We start from the raw sequence: 19,061 nt of genomic DNA on the forward strand, positions 1-19,061 counted from the left end.
TTGAACCGTAAGCCACACAGCAAAAATTATTTTTTCCTCTGATTCCTTGGCTTATGCCGAGTGGAATGGACACCAAAATTCAAAAATCGTAAGGTTTAGTTTTTTCGCTATTCTCAATTGTTCGTAAAACCTACTTTTTCGAACTCCTCCTAGCCCGTTGGTCCGATTTTCACCAGAATTGAGTCAAATCATCTTCAGATCGTTTTCGTACAGCGCCGCTACAGATTTTAGGCTTGATGCCAAAATGATTCTGAGGCTGTATCTCTGTAAAGCTTTGGCATAATGACACCACAATTTGTGCGTGTCATTGTCACCTCACACAGAACGCATCACATCAATTTGAAAACAAATTTTTTTGATTTTTCAGCCATTTCAACTGATATCATCCTAAAATGACTTTAGTTACTCATTGTTACAGTCGGTCTGTTGCTCCTTGCCGTGCTTAACTCCTCATTCTGCCTCTGTTGTGCTTGGCCCCGCAATTGCTGCTTGCAGCTATATTTTGGAAGTGTTTTCGTTCATGCTTCAGACACCGGTCATGCTGATGGCATTCCCTATAGGTCCACTAGAGGACACAGTGTCTCATTCCCTCTCAGGGAACCATGGTTGCATGCATAACCCGAAACGTTTTCCTTATTTCACAATTTTGGGGCACATGAGATCATGAACATGATAAAAGATGGAACAAACTTGGCCTAGAAAACGGCTGTGAAGCAAAATTAGTGATGGTGTGGATTTAGTGTGTTAAGGACAGAGAGCTATTATACACTGTAGATGCAGAGCTGTGAAAAGCAACAACTGATAAAATGTATACCTTGAATACAATGTTAGTCACTTTAGATAAAGCTGCTTTAGATAAACATTTGTGCCCTTTAGCATGAAGTGAGGCCATAACATTTATACTGTCTAGTGCTGATGAAACTTGATTCATGTGGTCAAAGCCCAGACCGAAACACCACTGAGAGGAATTTAACAAGCCCCATCTCTGAATGATAGTAGATCACTGCTGACCTTAACCTAACATCAAGTGTGTGCGAAAAAACATAAATAGGCAGTTTGACCAAATCATACATGAACCGTACCCCAGACCAGGTGGACTCTTGTGGAACAAGATATTTAGCGCAGTATTTTCCTTAAACATCACATGAAATCCAAACTAGAGTTTTGTGGCTTTTGTCTTAAAGGAGAGGTTCACTTCCAGAACAAAGATTTACAGATAATGTTCTCACCCCCTTGTCATCCAAGATGTTCATGAAATTGTGTTTTTTGAGGAAAACATTTCAGCATTTTTCTCCATATAATGGACTGATATGGTGCTTGTGAGTTTTGAACTTCCAAAATGCAGTTTAAATGCAGCTTCAAAGGGCTGTAAATGACCCAGCTGAGGAAGAATGGTCTTTTCTAGCAAAACCATCAGTTATTTTCTAAACAAAAATACAATTTATATACTTCAATATACTCTCAAATGCACTTCTTGTCTAGCTCTGTGTGAACTCATTTTCTCCAACTTCAAAATCATCCTATATCGCCGTTTTACCTTTTTTTGTTAAGGGTGTTTGATCTTCTTTGCACATTCACTTTGTAAACACTGGGTTGGTACTTCTGCAGTGATGTAGGATGATTTTGAAGTTTGAAGAGGAGAAAATGAGATAAACCGGGATACACAAGAGTTCTCACAGACCTAGACAAGATGATCGTTTGAGGTCAAAAGTATATAAATTGTACTTTTTTTTTTTTAGAAAATAACTGATGGTTTTGCTAAGTAAGACCCTTCTTCCTTGGCTGGGATCGTTTAGAGCTCTTTGAAGCCGTATTTAAACTACATTTTGGAAGTTCAAACTCAGGGCACCACATCAGTCCACTAAAGAGAGAACATTCCTTAAATGTTTTCCTCAAAAAACATTATTTCTTTACGACTGAAGAAAGAAAGACATGAACATCTTGGATGACAAGGGGGTGAGTACATTGTCTGTCAATCTTTGTTCCGGAAGTGGACTTCTCCTTTAAGACTTGCATACTATAAATGTCACAGCTATGTCTGTTTATGTCTTCGGTTTCTCCCATTGTCTCCCCCCGTCGATCTGTCTGTTTTGGTTTAACCCTCATTATCGTCATCCCCTACACCTGTGATTGTAATTAGTCTCACCCTTTATAAGTCTGTTTGTATTCTGAGTTCTCTGTTGGTCCTTGATGTTGTTTGGTGTTCGTGGATGTATCGCTGTGTTCCTGCCTGATTCGTATGAAGATTTATATTAAAGTTATTGTTTGTATTGTATCTCGTTTCCCGTCTCGTCCGTCCAGCACGACACGTAACAATAACAATGATAATCATTAGTGCAGCTAATATGTGAACTGGAATGAAGTGTGCATCTCTGTCACACAGGGATGACAAGGGAACCAGAGGCAGGTGAGTGTGATCAGAACAAAAAGAGCACACTAATCACGGGGTGGAGACACAGCAGGCAGGACAAGGGAAAGCATAGCTGAAAAGAAAAGATTTAAAAAAAAAACAGAATCACGTGCTACAAAACAGCTGGTGACTTTGTTACAGGATCACGAAATCTCCTATTTTAGTTTTAAAAAAATGCAGCAAAACCATAGTTGTGGGTGGTTCCATGTCTCCATGTCTAGAGGGTGAGCAGGCAGAAGTACTTATGACTGATGACTTTGCTTAGTGGGTGTCTGCTTCTTTGGTGCTGGGCTCCTCCTTCCAAAATTGGTTTGCCAATACCCATCAGTTTGAGAACAACTTGCTTCACCAACACACCTGCCTGGGAGGTTCTACAGATGCCTAATCTGGATCAGCATGCAACACTGGTTTAATATTGTTGATTAACATGATTTTGAAACAACATTACTAGTGATTCTGTTCAATATTTATTCAACAAAAGTGAAAACACCACAGTGTAACACAGATTCAGTGACATCATTGGTGCAAAGGTGATGCTGATTCAGTGACATTACCACTGATTTTGCAATTAAATTTATTGTTGATGCATCAACACTGACTCTACACTGTTTCAGTGTGTCACACCCCTGTGGACTGTTTTTCTTCCACAATACATGACACAGTGGTTGCTAATAGTTGCTATTTTATTGTCTCCCTTTTGTCTGTCATCTTAGTATCCCATTTTCATCGCCCTTTTTCTTTTTTTTTTTTTTTAACAGTTAAGCCCAGTCTAGTTAGTAGAAGCTTTTATATTTAACAAAATGATAAACATTGTATGTATTGATGTGGTTTGCACCAATAGTTGTACTGTTGTTTGATCTTTTTATTAATCTATTCATTTCTGTTAGTTATTTTATTTTATTTTTTTAGAAAGTATATGAAAATGGCACCACAATAAGAGTTCAACAGGGAATTTAGTTGCATGCTGGGATGGCTGCTGATTTTGAGGATTTCCCAGTGATGCTAGAGAGTGTTTACATATAATCAGAAGGGAAACAAGCGCCAATAATACAACTGACAACATGGAAACTGTATTTTCCCACCCACTGTGACTATGAAAACAAGCAATTCCAAAACAAGCTGATAAATTACTTATGCAGTCTTTTGTTGGTCTGTAAACCACCATAAAGCATCATGAAAGAGTAATGGAAAGAGGTCAGAGCGTGTGGGTGGGAGCGTTTTTGGAAGGGAGAAAGCATAACATACACATATACACACAGACACCATCATGTAAAGCAGCATGTCGCGGCCACAGGAGTGCTTAAAACAGCTCATGTCCGGCGATGAAACAAGTGGACTCTACGTTTTGATGCTGCTCTCCTTTTTTCCACTCTACTACTGGTGCTTTACAGAAGGTGAGTGTCTGGATTGGTTACATGCTGTATGCAACCTTTGGTTAGGCCAATGTATCAGTAAATGAAGGAAAAAGTTCACAAACAAACAGAAAAACTATTATTCCAATGCTCATTTTGCACTGTATAATAACAAAATGAACTTTGACTTGAAATGAACAAGTCAAAGAAACGTATCTATTAGAGACCGAGCACTGAAAGTTTGCAGCAAGGAGATACATGTATGGTGGGAAAAAAAGACACACTTTGAAATCTCCTGAATTGTTTCATGGTCAGAAAGAACACGACTGATATAAAACTGCAAAATGCCTCATGTTTGAAACAGTGTTTCCAGAGTAATGCACCAAACTTTAACACTATTTTTGTGTGTTGTTGAGGCTCTTAGCATGTTTATGATTTCACGAAATTCAGCACACACAGCAGAGTTCTTGGCTTAAGTTGCTGGCAAAAGTTGAGAAATATTCATGCGTCAACATAGGGTGCAACGGGGCTAAAGGCACACCTTAAGAAAAATGTGCTGTTCACTGTGCCAAAAATGTATAATTGCATAAAAATAAATATGTTTATACTGAACATTTATGGAGCAACAGATTTTGTGTGACAATAAATCATATCAATCAATAAATCAAAGTTGTTTATTTTGTTTTAAAATCTTGGAAATGTATGAAGTGGCCGTGTGCGGGGTAAAAGACTCACCAGCATGGGGCAAGAGGCACACAGTATTGATATAAATACTTTAGCTAAAATAATGTTTTTAAAAATAATGTCAATGTTCAAAACAACCACTTTAGCGAAGTTTGCAGTATTTTCTAAATATATATTTTTTAAATATATATTTTAAAGTACAGAAACAAAATCTTTTTAAAATGTAAAGATTCTGAAAGCATTGAAGGAGATCCCATAATAATTTAATATAGATTTACAGTAGTAGCAACAAATGATATTTTTATTATATTATATGATTAACAGCATGTTTTTAAATATGATGGTGTCATTCTAACCATGGTGATTATCTCTAAGATGGACACCCAACATAATATATGATATTTACCGTCTGGATCTGAATCTAACCATGTCATGTGAACAAATGAAAAAGTCAGCCTTCTGTTAATTATCATGTTAATTATTGTGGCACTTTTTACCCCAAATACCATACTTTATATTTGTTATTTAAAAACTGTTGTTTTAATTATCTTAAACATAACTGAAAATCATTAAGATCTTTGTCTTAAGATATATTTGAGAATTTTAGTGATTCTCATTTGCTACTTAAATCTACAACATTTTTAAAAACATCAAATATTAGATCAAGTAATCACAGAATCGACTTTGCCCGCAATCGCGTCAATGATCAGACAAATTTGCACGAGTATTTTGAAAATGTTTTGGTAAGTCCTACACCACATTTTTCTGCCATCCAGTGGTTTAGAGGAAAATAATATCAAAGGCGCCTTTTATCTCACATTGTTTTCATCAAACACTGAAGATAGTAAATTGTGAACACGTTTTTTTTTTTTTTTTTTTTTTTTTTGCGCAGTGTTGCCATGAAAATAAAGAGTTTAATTTCCTGTCAGTTAAACTGGTGCTTTATGTTTTCTCCTGGGGGCTGATGGATGTGGCTAGTGTGGCTTATGATCGGCAGCCATGTGCAGTGTGACATAAGCACAGTTTTATGTTTTGATAAAACAACTGGCCGTCGTTGCCGCTTGCAGCTACTTTTTAATTTTTTTGAACATCAGAGCATGTATTTTCTCTCATGAGTGGAAAGCAGAGTTTTGTGACTTTGAGCTTTTTGAATATCAGTCTAAAATAATTTAATTTATATAGAGTTACTTTATTATGAAAGCGAGTTTGATTTGTCACTAAAGTGTTGTGCTCCACACTGTAATAAACTTCACCTTAAATTAACCAATTATTTCACTAATAGTGTAATGTAATAACTTTTTTCATAACACTTTCTCTAAAACGGATAAGAAATGTAACATTCAGTTGATAATGTTTAATGAGTTGTTGTTTCTCTTACAGAAAGCACTGAGGATGACTTTGAAATATCCTTTGTTTGCCATCGGCCTGATGATCTGGACATACTGCAGGAAGAGACTGAATTTAGCAAGAAAGAGCTGCAGTTCCTCTACAGGGCCTTCAAAAATGTGAATGTTGCTCTACTTAGATTACGTAAAGAGGAAGTGAAATACATTCGCTGGGAATATGATCCAAATAATTGTTACATTACTTCTCCAATGTATAACTGCATATTGTATTTTGCTGAAGGTTTTTGGCCACTGTTGTGTTTATTTTAAGATCTGTTGTGCATTTCAGGAATGTCCCAGTGGAGTAGTGACTGAGGATGTGTTTAAACTCATTTACTCTCAGTTCTTCCCACAAGGAGGTGAGACAGCATTACTCCAATATACCCTCTCATTTTTAGGGGCCCAAGCACTGTAGATGCTGGAACACAGTTGTTTATGCTAGCAAAAACTGCACATAGATCTCAAACTTAGTCCAAAATCCCACACACTGCTCACAAACACACTAAAACAGGCTTTGTGTTGTTGCTTTTGTTGTTGTTTTTTATTTGTTCTCATATTTATGCAACCATATGGGCTAGAATCAAAATGATTAATTTTCTCGTAGTTGTTGAATCAAGTACTAATAAGTACTAAGTACTAATTACGTACAATGCATATCTAAAAATTCTGTTTTCATCTATAAAATGTATTTTAAATAAATACATCAATTTCCAATTCACCTGAAATTTTACACGTATCATCTGTGGACCATGATATGATGCATTTTGCAAAAGCCCTAACTGTTGTGTTCTTTGATCACCACTTGCAGCTTTATTATATTGTAGTCAACATTTGAAGTGGATCAAAACCTTTCATCAAAGTTGTCCTAAAACCAAAACAATACCCGTTCTTGTCTTAGGACAATTTTGATGAACATTTCTGATCGACTTCAGATGTTGACTACTGTAGTCTTGTGATATTATATTGTTTTTGTTTTTTTAATACGTATATTTAATTCCTTTTTCCTTCTCTTTGTCAGATTCAAGCATTTATGCACATTACCTGTTTGAGGCATTCGATACTAACAGGAATGGCTGTTTAAGTTTTAAGGTAAGGTGTAGCCAGTAGTTTTTGAGGTATTGACAAGAGCCATTAACAAGGTCTTAACACAATTATATTAGCATTTGAGAGCTTTTCAGTAACAGACCAGTGGTTTTCAATTCTGGTCATGAGGGCGGACCACTCTGCACTTTCTATGTCCATTTAACATACTTGATTCAGATCAGATCATCATCTGGTTCGGAGAAGATCTATGAGCTGAACTAAGTGTGTCAGATTAGAGAGACAAAAATGTGCAGAACGGTGGGTCTACAACAAAGCTTGTAATCTGTTCTCTAGTAAAGATGCAATTTATTTGTTCGTTTGTTTGTTTCCTGACAGATTTCCACTTTTGATTATTGTCATTTTACAGGAGTTTGTTGCTGGTCTGTCACTCATCCTTAGAGGCTCAATATATGACCGGCTAAACTGGGCATTTCATTTCTATGATCTTGATAAGGATGGATTCATCACAAGAGAGGTACCTCAAATTAAGCTTTGATTGGTTTTTTGTTTTGACATAAATATATACAGCATTGGTGTGCTGTGAAAGACTAATGTTAAAGAATATGTGTGGTTTCATTCTCCCAGGAGATGATGAAGATCATGAAGTCAATTTATGTGTTGATGGGGAAGTACGTGTATCCATCCATACACAATGACACTCCCAAAGAACATGTGGAAAACTTCTTTCAGGTGAACAAAGACACACAGGAACATTTCTTGCACCTAAACATGTTTGTTTGCTAAAAGGTACAGAACACTATTACAAAAGGAACTCCATGTTCTCTCTCCACATCATCTAAAATTAATGGAAAGGCATACATTCAGTGCTATGAAGATGTGTTTGCCCCCAAATAAACATCTTTACAGCTCATGTTAAATTATTTCAAAATGAAAACAAAATCTAACATAAAACAAATGTAACCTGAGTAATAATATAGTTTTAAAAAAATATACATTATATATTGAACCAAACAGGTTATCTAGCACCAACTAGGTGAAACTGTGAAAACTATAAATAGCATGAAGTAAATGTATTAAGCAATAATACACTATGCCAATGGTGAAAGAAATTCCTGAAATTACGAGGAAGAAGGTGACTGAAACACATCAGACTAGTAAGGCTATTTCAAAGGCTCTAAAGCCGATTTTCTACTGTGTGGTATTGTCATGAATCTGGTCCTGTACGCCAGTCCGCTCGCCACGGAGCCATTCCCTACTTTCCTGAGTTTTGTATTCTCGCGTGGTTAAGTTTAGTTTGTCTGTTTCGCTGCCTGCCCTGTGGATCTCTCACTTGTGTATGGGAAAACCCTTTGCCTTGCCCCTTTTACATTCGGATTACATTCGCCATTGATTGACCCTTGCCGGTTTTCGGATTACTCTTGTGTCTTGTCCTCATATAACTGTTCGACCTAAACCTATGTTTGACCATGTCTCAGTCACGTTTCAAATAAAGTTATGCAGATGGATCCGCCCGCTTCTTGCGTCCTTCACTCCGTAACAGGTATGACTTGGCTCAGCACGACACAACACGGCTCGGTTTGCTTTTCCGCTGCAATTTAGTACCGCTTCAAAGTGGGCGGAATTACAGGCTGATTGTTATGGTTGCACCGCCACCTCGTCTTCTGACCACAATACAGCCATTTCTTTTTTTAAGTTGTTTGCGTGTGATGGTCATTTAAAGCAAGTCATTTAACAGTTAAAAGTTGTGTGAACAAATGATACTGCAGTGGCTGTTGCTGACTATTTAAATCTAGCAGGGTTTGGTGTCTCATATCGCAAATCCAATGATGCTTAGTGATGATTCTCTCTGACCAGTCAGTGATCTGCAGTGTTTGTTTCACATTTTAGTCCTGGTACGGTTCACTAGGAACCTGGTACTAGGTACAGTACACAGTGGATCCCCCCCCTCCCTCATCATGTTTAATTGTTCATTACCACCATTGACTGTGTAATAAATACCACTTACTGTAACAACCTTCATACTTTGATGACATCATCTGAACATTCTCTGATGACCTCATCCAACCCCTATATAACAGGTGCATCTGAGGTGAAGCTAATCCACCATCAAGCATATGTTCATCCGCTAAAGCTCCCCCCCACACTTGCTGAATGTGGGATTCATGTCGCTCTCTGTGCCATACTCACGATCAGTGTTGGGGAAAGTTACTTTTGAAAGTAATGCATTACAATTTTGTGTTACTCTCTGAAAAAGTAACGAATTACGTTACTTAGTTACTTTTTATTGAAAGTAATGCGTTATGTTACTTTTGCGTTACTTTTTAAATCTGGGCAGGGCTTGCTTCTTTGTTTTGAAATGAATTCACCTCAGGTTGAAAGAAAAGTACATTTATGCAGGAGATCACTCTTCAGCTATACAAAAATGAAGCACAAATGTTAGTTTATCGAAAGTGATTTTTGCTTATTAGTATGGTTGAACTGCATCATTGAAGGTCACGGCAAAGACACTGGTTAATAAAATGGGATTAAATACATAAAGGATATTTGTTTTATTTAACATATTTAATTATTGCAGGGTTGTGTCATATTCTGAGTTTGCATTTCACTGTGTTTATTCATTTTGAGGAATACTGAATCTGTTTTTTGTGAGTCAGATGAATGAATGCATGTTCACATTTAGTCTAGAATACTGTAACATCATGTTTACTCCCAATTTCCAGACAGGAGACTTGTCAATCAATAAATGGGGAAAAAAAGTAACTGGCATTACTTATTTGAACAAGTAACTCAGATATTTTCTTAGAAAATTTAAAGTAATGCATTACTTTACTAGTTACTTGAAAAAAGTAATATTATTACATAACTCGTGTTACTTGTAATGCGTAACCCCCAACACTGCTCACGATCCTACTGAGAAAGCCAAGGTAGGATTCATTACCTTCCATGTTGTAGTGGTTCAAACCTTCTCCCGTATATTCTCTTTCACAATTCCTTTCCTATTTAAAGGAAGTGTTTTCAACGAGTGTGAGAGACTCACTGATTAGGGAGCAGCTACTCTGTCTTCACTTAGGAAAACTGAGTGTGGTTGATTACTCCATTACCGTCTGCACCCTGGCATGTGAGAGTGAATGGGACAAGGCGACGCCACATTCTCTTTATGGACTTTACTGAACTTCCTGGCAGGTGTTTTGAGGCAAGTTGGACCTAAACTCTATAGGATACCGGCCCTCCAAGACCGAGTTTGGACACCCCTGAGGAAGTGGGATGTGATTATTCCATGGGGTTGGAGAGGCATTCAGCACTCAATCCATGTCATTAACCATTTGGCAAGCTGCAGCTGGAAAACATTCACAGTCTAGGCAGGGTGCTCAGAAGATCATCCTCCTTCTGTTACAGAGAAACCTATGCAAGCGTTCTAATCACATTTTGCTACCTCGGAATGCCAATGCTGTCTGCAGTCCCACCTCTACCATAATGTGGTTTCTTTCAGCATCTTCTCTTCTTTCTTGTTTGATAGAGTCTTGTCTGCCCTCTCCTAAACATGGTACATTCCATCCAGCCAGCATGTTAAATTCTCCATTTAATATGCCAGTGTGTGTTACTGCCTCTTAAGTTGTAGATGCCCTTATTGACTTGGGATGAGTAGGCAACTTCATCTTCAACCTAGCAAGAGATTACTCCTCTGGCCCATCTCCCTGAACATCCAGTCAGACGTGGGACAGCCCCTCAGGGAAAAGTCATATCACCCATTAATTGCCCCTGTTAGAACTGCAGGTGTGAATCTTCCACAATGGAAGCACTGTCCTTTGATTTCTTTCTACATCCACAGCACCCATCACAACATGGTTCACTATCTCAATCTTTGTAGCGCCTATAATCTTAATTGTGTCCATAAGGGTGATAAATGGAAGACTCCGTTTCAAACACCATCAGAGCATTATGAGTATCAGGTGATGCCATATGACCTGGCCAACACACCTTTGGTGTTCCAGGGATTCATGAATGAAATCATTTATGATTTTGTTTCTAATTTTGTGCTCATTTACACTGATGCCATTCTAATCTATTCCTCGTCTCTCCCAGAGCACAAACATTAGGCTGGTCCTGCAGTGTCGCTGTGATGACAGGTTGTTCCTCAAGGCTGAAAAATGCTCATTTCATCTATCATCGGTACATTTCCTTGGCTACATCATCAGCTCTCAGGGTGTGCAGATAGACTCAGGGAAGGTGGATGAGATACAGTTGTTGCCTCCTCCATAGGTCATTAAGAAACTGCAGAGACCTCTTGGGTTTGATAGTTTTTACCCTAGGTTTATTAAGAACTTTAGTTTCATTCCTAACCCCTTAATCATTCTTCTCAAGGGAAAACCCAAATCACTGAGTTATATGGAGGAGGTCACTAGAGCGTTCCAGTCACTTAAGACATTGTTTACCTCACCCGCTGTCCTTCAACATCCAGATCTGGAACTGCACTTTGTAGTAGGAGTTGGATGCTTCGTCCATTGGAGCAGTGTTATCCCAATGGAATAAAGCTTCTTTCAACCTCCATCAATGTACTTCTTTTCTAGGAAGCTGGTCTTCTAGGACACCTATGACAGACCTAAGACAATCCTGGTGCTAGTAGATTTATTATCAAAGGATCATAAGATCTGGCTCTCAGTCAGAGACATCTAGCTATGGCTCCCTTCAAAGAAGTTAAGTCCTTGTTTTATCTGCCCATTCCTCATTGCTCACCATATCAGTCCTGTCAAGCTTCCTATACAGAGCCAGGTGGTAAAACTGAACCAAACAAATTTGGCTGCTGGCACAGGGATTTGGATTGATATGGTGAGTAAGAAGGAAAGAATCTGGTGGTTAAAGATGACATCCTGGATCAAGACTTATTTGCAGCCTTCCACACAGCGCATTCTAACTGTTTTGCACCGTGTAGAAAATGCTCTGATGATCCTCATCACAGCCGCAATCATGGACTGTATATATACTCACCAACAGTGTCTTGTCTTGTCTGAGTATGATCATCATGCAATGCTATGTCTTCTTCTTTGGGCACCTGCAAGAAAGGATTGTCATTCTTTGTGCTTCTTTACCACTGATGTGATTGTGTTCTACTCACATCCTTCATTGTGTTTCATTGTTTATTATCTCCAGTGAATGTCTAGTAAATACCACTCACTGCAACAACCTCAAAATTCCACCACAGCACTGGTAAAAACTGATCTTCAGTTATCAGAAGTGTTTGGTTGCAGTTATTGCTCCTAAAGTTGGCACACACAAAGGTGGATAATTTTATTTTTATTATTATTATTTTTTGCTGCAAAATAAATACAGTCATGGCCAAAAATATCAGCACCCTTGCAATTTTGTCAGAAAATGCAACACATCTCTCAGAAAATTGTTCCAATTGGAAATGTTTTGGTATTCACATACACATGGTATTCACATGCTTATTGTTTTTGTTTGCACTGCAACAACACACACACACAAAAAAAAAAGAAAAAAAAAAAAAAAAACAGAGAAGAAAAGTCAAACTTCAAAGTCAAAACTCATTTCACACAGAACTCAAAAATGGACTGGACAAAATGATTGGCACCTTGTCATAATTGTAAGAAATAATTGCTTTTCAAGCATGTGATGCTCCTGTAATTTGTATTTAGACACACCTGTGGCAAGTAACAGGTGTGGGCAATATAGTAATCACACTTACAACCGGTTAAAATGGAGAATAGTTGACTCAACCGTTGTGTTGTGTGTCACACTGAGCATGGAGAAAAGAAAGGAGTGTAAAGAGTTGTCTGTGGATTTGAGAGAAAAAATTGTGGAAAAACATGGACAATCTCAAGTCAATCTCCAGAGATCTTAATGTTCCTGTGTCCACTGTGCGCAACATCATCAAGAGGTTTACAGCCCATTGCACTGTAGCTAACCTCCCTGGACGTGGACGGAAGAGCCAGTGTCAGCTCACACTATCCGTCGCCATCTGAATGAAAAGGGACGCTATTGTAGGAGACCCAGGAGGACACCACTGCATAAAAAAGCAAGACTGGAGTGTGCCAAAACTTATGTGACCAAACCACAATCCTTCTGTAAGAATGTATGGTGGACAGATGACACAAAAGTAGAGCTTTTTGGTAAAGGACATCACACCAGTAGAGAGGTGTAAGAAACTCCATCATGGCTACAGGAAGCGATTGATTTCAGTTATTTTTTCCAAAGAGAGTGCTGCCAAATATTAAGTTAAGGGTGCCAATAATTTTGTCCAGTGCATTGTTTGGGTTCTGTGTGGAATTGTATCAGATTTGACTTTTCTTCTCTGTTTTTTGTGTTGTTCCAATGCAAACAAAAAATAAACATGTGAGATAAACATTTGCAACTCAACAATTTTTTGAGAGAAGGGATGCATTTTCTGACAGAATTGCAAGGGTGCCGATATTTTTGGCCTTGACTGTAAATAAACCTATATTACATGTTTTCTCAGGTTGTCTTTCTTTTATGTTGCATCTTGTGTGAAGATCTAAAACTATTTTGTATGAAATATACGCAAAAACAGATGAAACCAGGATTAGGGCAAATACATTTTTGCGACAATGTAAATTGCTTGAACTGAAGGATTTTCACCAGTTTTTCCAGAACATGTATAAAGCAAATGTAAGATTAAGATTTAAAGACTTCAAGAATGCATCCTGAACTTTATAAACCTTTTCCAGAAAATGGACAGAAACCGTGATGGAGTGATCACCATTGAGGAGTTCATGGAGTCATGTCAAAAGGTTGATCTCTACCACTCATTTATTATTTATTGTTGTTATTATTATTAAAATCATCAAAATGCAAAACAAAAAATGCTATGCATAAACAAAACATCAAAATCAGAAATGAAATATCTCCAGGGCATATTCCAGAAAGCAACCCTAAGTTGATTAAATAGTAAGCACTGGTTGTACACAGCACCAGTATCGTCCCTTGTACAACTTGTAAAACTGCACCATGACAAGCCTAAGCCTATGTATATTGAAAACATTCCACTGATTTAAAAAAAAAGTTAGTTACTCAACTTACTTAAGGTTTCGTTGCAGTTGTTTTCTGGAATATCCCACAGGATAAATGTGACTCTTGCCATTTACTTGAATTTTTTCTTTTCTGTTTTTCTGAGGATGCAAATATCATGCGGTCAATGCGGCTGTTTGACAGCGTTTTTTAGGAGTTTGTGCCCACCTGTGGATTTCAGCACCACATTCTTCTCTCTCCATCAAGAAATTATATATATATGGCTTAATCTGGTGAACCTATGAGCCTGATGGAATAGTCTTCCATCACAGAATTTTACTGTATTCACACTGTACTTATATATTAGCCATTTTTACAATATTTGTATGGGGTTTGCTTTTTTTAGTCAGAGAAGACATGACATTTAGGAAAGCACACACCTGATGAGGAAAATTTATTTTTAGCTATTTTTGGAAACATCAGAATGCAAAAAATGTTTTGGTTTTATCCGTACCATTTATTGTAATTATTTTTTCTACTGTTTTTGTGTTAACTCAGATTTGATCTCATTCTTTTATGTCAGATAAGTGTAAGGAGCATGAATGTGGGGATTAATTTCATGTTACAAATGGTTTAATTTGAAAAAGGGAGTGTTTTATGTCAGCTGTCATTAGAACAGTAGTGTAAAGATGAACAGAGTGAATTTTGATAGAGCTGTTAATAAACATGTACCACAAGAAGTATGTTATTTACCTTGTGTAGCATGCTGAGAAAAACATTAATTGTTTCTCGTGATTGCAATCCTTGTGAAAATACATTTAGACCTCCTTTGTGCAATAAATATGTGATACCTTTTTGATTGTAAACCACATTTGACACGACACGACAGCTAATAAATTTCATTATTTAGCATTTAGTCAGCTTTAACACCAGCTTATTTAGTTTGACTGTTTGCTCATTTCTCTGGCACCTAGTCTGGAGGTCACGAAGGCGAAGCATACAACCATTGGCAATGTGACTTTCAAAAGACAAGATAATAATAATAATAATAATATAATTAATAATTTAAAAATCATGTTTAACACAAGCTCATACAAATTTGATCTTTTCTACCATATTCACCACTGTGATAACTTAAACCATGGCATGTAGACAGAAAAAGTCATGCAGAGAAAGACACAGAAGAGCATATTCAGAAACACATGATTTTCCAGAATAAAAGATTAATTTTAACACAAATTAATACAGTTTTTAATGTATTCATACGGAAAACTAACTGTTAGAATGGTCACAGAGCAGCGATCTCCATGTAAAATTGATCGTGCAGACCAAACTGTAAGTCACAGAGACTTGAAACTTGGAGGGATGGTAGTACTCACACAGACCTACAACGTGACCAAGGCCTGCCCAATCGGCCTGACAGGGAGCTACAGAGATCGAAAGTACGAAATCGCTCATAACACCTAAACATTAGCCGCAGGCTCAAGTGTCTTATGTCACTGGAATCCTTGACAAACTGCACACCTCGGATTCGATTATGAGAAATTGTGGACTTTTGAAAAACCTACTTTTGAAAACTATTCCTAGGTTTTCCACCCAATCGGAACAAAAACCAGTGCAGAAAGATTCTCTGGAGACTGAATGTCAATAATTATCAGAATAAGTTGAACTTTTGACTCACTGTCGCAAAGGGGCACAAAAACATTTGAAAGGGGCGGGCCACTTTTAATAAAATGCCTCTAACTCCTGAATGAGATATCTTCACCAAACTCATACACATATGTAAGAGCTCAATCTGAGGTCACAGGAAACAAATTGTGGAGCTTGGCCCCTCGGTGGTATAAATGGCTATAACGGCGCAACCATTTGTCCTATCAACATGAATATCAGTGTGCACGGTCTTGGTCTGAATGAAGGACATTTACGTATCTCAAAAAACATGGCCACATGTTTTGAGCACCTGTCAGACAAGGTTAACAGAGGCCGATCAGAACAAAATTTAGGCCTGTTTGACTCACAGCCCCAAAGGTCTGAGAGAAATTTGAAAGAAATCGGCCACTGGAGAGTGATATCGCATTTTTCAAGGACGTAGACGATTGTACGTCATGCGGTTTTTCGCACATACGCACATTTTTCCTATCATACAATAGAACTCCTGATTACGGACAACTTTGCGTCTAGGGCCACTGCTGTCAATCAAATCTTTTCCTAAATGACTGAGAAAAAAACCTACTTTTGTGAACTAGACGTAGGTTTTTCACTCAATCTGGAAAAATAACACTGCAGTACAATTCTCTGGACTCTCTAGACTGATAATAATGTTGAAATTTACTCTTTGGGAAGCTGTAACGGGTTCGTTTAGAAAAAGAGCCTGTCCAAATTGACCCCAAATCAAAAAAGAAAAACTCTTCACGAACCCAGGCGTCAGGTGGTTCTAAACAAGCATGCTAAGTTTTAAGGGCATCGGACCTCAGATGGTGCTATAACAGTCATAAACATTAAATAACATTAAATTGGTAAATTGCCTGGATTTGCCAAAAAAAGCTTTTTTAGTCATTGATTTAGGTAGGTACAGCCTTGCTAAATAATATGTAATGTCTTTTCCCTTACATGTTTAAATGCCTTAAAGGGGTCATTGGGTGCAAACTTCACTTTTACATGTTGTTTGAACATAAATGTGTGTCGGCAGTGTATGTACACAACCACCCTATAATAATAAAAATCCACCCAGAGTTTTTTTATTTAATTTGTAAAAATAATTTCCCCTTTTTCAAATCAAGCCATTCTCAGCATCTAGTCTGTGTGGCATCACACCCACAGAGGCCGCTCCCACGATAGTTGATTGACATGGCCGTCTTACCTTAGACCCGCCTTGAATGAGCAGTAACAGTCCGATCACCATTGTGGCTCCTAAGTGATTGAGGTGTTGTGTTGCTGGATGTAATAATGAACATAATGGTCGTCATTTACTCCCGACATCTGAGCCGCTGAAGATGCAGTGGATTACATTGTTTGTGAAGGGAATGCACCTAAACAAATGCGTTTATGTTCGCGCAAATCATTTGTGATCCAGCTTCACCTACAGCAGAAGTGAGTATAAGGGTTTTATTATGAATCTTTGCAATCACCTTTCCTAATAATGTGCTAGTTAGCTAGTTAGCAGTTTATGGGTTTTGTGGCTCCACGTGGCTGAAGTAAACAGGCTTGTCACTCCACAGAGAGAAGAGAGGGGCGGGGCGAGCAGAGCTCATTAACATTTAAAGCAACATCGACCAGAACAGGATGATTTTTGCAGAGCTGATTTTGGCAAGGTAAAAAAGGTGTTTTTTACACTACCATTGAGAAATTTTAAACAAAGCGTGTTATAGACTTTTCATTAAGACCCTAAAGAATCATATCAACTTTTAAAACCCCTTAAGGCACTTGAACCCTGGTAAACACTGCTTGCAGCTATATTTTTTGTTTGCAGTTGTAATGCTCAAACCACAACATGTAGAAGAAAATAGTCATGCAAAGACCTTCATGAAAAGACAGATATCTTGTTTGTCCTAGTCAAACACATGATCCAAACTGCAGTTGAAGACATTATAAAAGCAGCAGAATGTTTATGAATGAGTTATGAATCAAATACCAATAACTGTATGAACAACTGTATAAATAAATTGACCATATGCACAAATTACTTCCCTGTTTTAGACAAGCCTGCTCAGTCATTTCCGGTCAACTGTACTGTGCTGTAATAGGAGTATCCTTTGCTCGTTTTCTCTACATAATCCATTCCCAATTTGAAGAAAAATCTTGATTGTTTAAGAGGTCCATGTATACCATTTCAAGAATGACAAACGCGAGTGTAAAAAATTAGATGAGTAAATCCACTAAATATGCACAAGTCATTGATACGATTGACAGTAATAATAACCGAACAAGACATCTGACAAGCCGATGTCAAAAATAGAGCTGTGCATTAAATAATTCAGACTAAATTCAGACTAAGAAAACTACAGCAGTAACAAGTTTGTGTTGGTTGAATATTGGCTATTTAATAGCTTTTACAGTTCAAAATAAAACTTAAGAGATGTAGTTATTAAATTAAAACTTAAAATATTTCAAATTCATATTGATTCATATTGAATGCAATATTTAATTCTTATGCCATTAATATTTAACTTATTTAATTTGTAGTGAACTATACATAAGTATTTAAATAATTCACCCTTACAGGCTGTTTGTGTCTGAGCTTATTTATTGATATACTTGATATACTATATACTTCAGTGCAGTAAAAGTACTAAAATTTGTTATACTATTACATTTATAATAAATCGAAAAGCAAGACTTGGAAAAAACTAGGGAGTTGAAATGGCAGCTGCAGCCAAAGAGTGATCCTCTGCTGCTATCTCCTGGTTATAAGGGTAATTTCATGTCATTTTAATCTTAAAAAGTTGTTTCTGTGAAAAGACATTTTTTCATGTCGTCTTTACGAATGAAAAGTGAATCTTTAAAATGAATTTTACTGCACAGCTGTAGAGTTGAAAAAATATTAAAGGCTTTAAAATATTACAAGAGTTTAAAAATGTGTTCATGACTATGAAGGCAAGTTACTGATTATCAAGAATACCATTAAGATGTCATTGAAGAGAAGCATCCTTAGTTAGCTAACGTTAGCCTAAACCAGGGGTGGGGAACATTGATTCTGGAGGGCCAGTGTCCCTGCAGAGTTTAGCTCCAACCCTGAAAAAAAAAATACCAACCTGCATCCTGAAGACCCTGATTAGCTTGTTCAGGTGTGTCTGAATAGGGTTAAAGCTAAACTCTGCAGGGACACCGGCCCTCAAGGATCAACGTTCCCCACCCCTGGCCTAAACAGTTGTCATAGTGTTTAGCTGTCAGCATTTAAATGTACAACTAGGTGCTCTCCTGAGATTACCAGGCTCGGCATTTAAATTATATGTTGTTAAATAATATGAAACTGAATGTTCATGCTGCTATCATTATTTACGATGTTGCAATTATTATTTTTCTCAGTTTCTGATAAGAACGAGGCAGGAGAGCAGTCTCAAGAGACTACACCTATATATAGCACTTATATAATGAGCTTCACAGGAAGTTTACGAGCTGGCTTATCATTATGCATAAGTTCTAAAGAATGCTCCGTGCATATGGTCAACTGAGGCCCAAGCCATAAACTTACAGCCTAAGTAT

The 19,061-nt window shown here is 37.4% G+C and overlaps 1 protein-coding gene across 1 annotated transcript; it reads left to right on the forward strand.

Moving 5' to 3' along the window:
* Positions 1-3,683: 3,683 nt before the first annotated feature.
* Positions 3,684-14,591, forward strand: LOC127175308 (Kv channel-interacting protein 2). Its single transcript, XM_051126301.1, has 8 exons — positions 3,684-3,804; positions 5,827-5,951; positions 6,121-6,190; positions 6,850-6,920; positions 7,282-7,389; positions 7,500-7,604; positions 13,580-13,642; positions 14,026-14,591. The coding sequence occupies exons 1-8, from the start codon at positions 3,690-3,692 to the stop codon at positions 14,071-14,073; spliced, it is 705 nt and encodes a 234-aa protein (XP_050982258.1). The 5' UTR covers positions 3,684-3,689; the 3' UTR covers positions 14,074-14,591.
* The last annotated feature ends 4,470 nt before the right edge of the window (positions 14,592-19,061 follow it).

This window comes from Labeo rohita, chromosome 13, assembly GCF_022985175.1.
Source record: "Labeo rohita strain BAU-BD-2019 chromosome 13, IGBB_LRoh.1.0, whole genome shotgun sequence".
NCBI lineage: Eukaryota > Metazoa > Chordata > Actinopteri > Cypriniformes > Cyprinidae > Labeo > Labeo rohita.

Bases quoted from the DNA above. Each gene is read 5' to 3' on its own strand.
- LOC127175308 (XM_051126301.1), top strand. From the start codon at position 3,690: ATGTCGCGGCCACAGGAGTGCTTAAAACAGCTCATGTCCGGCGATGAA. The intron at 3,805-5,826 runs GTGAGTGTCTGG...TTTCTCTTACAG, and splicing joins CTACTGGTGCTTTACAGAAG to AAAGCACTGAGGATGACTTT. The intron at 7,605-13,579 runs GTGAACAAAGAC...AACCTTTTCCAG, and splicing joins ATGTGGAAAACTTCTTTCAG to AAAATGGACAGAAACCGTGA.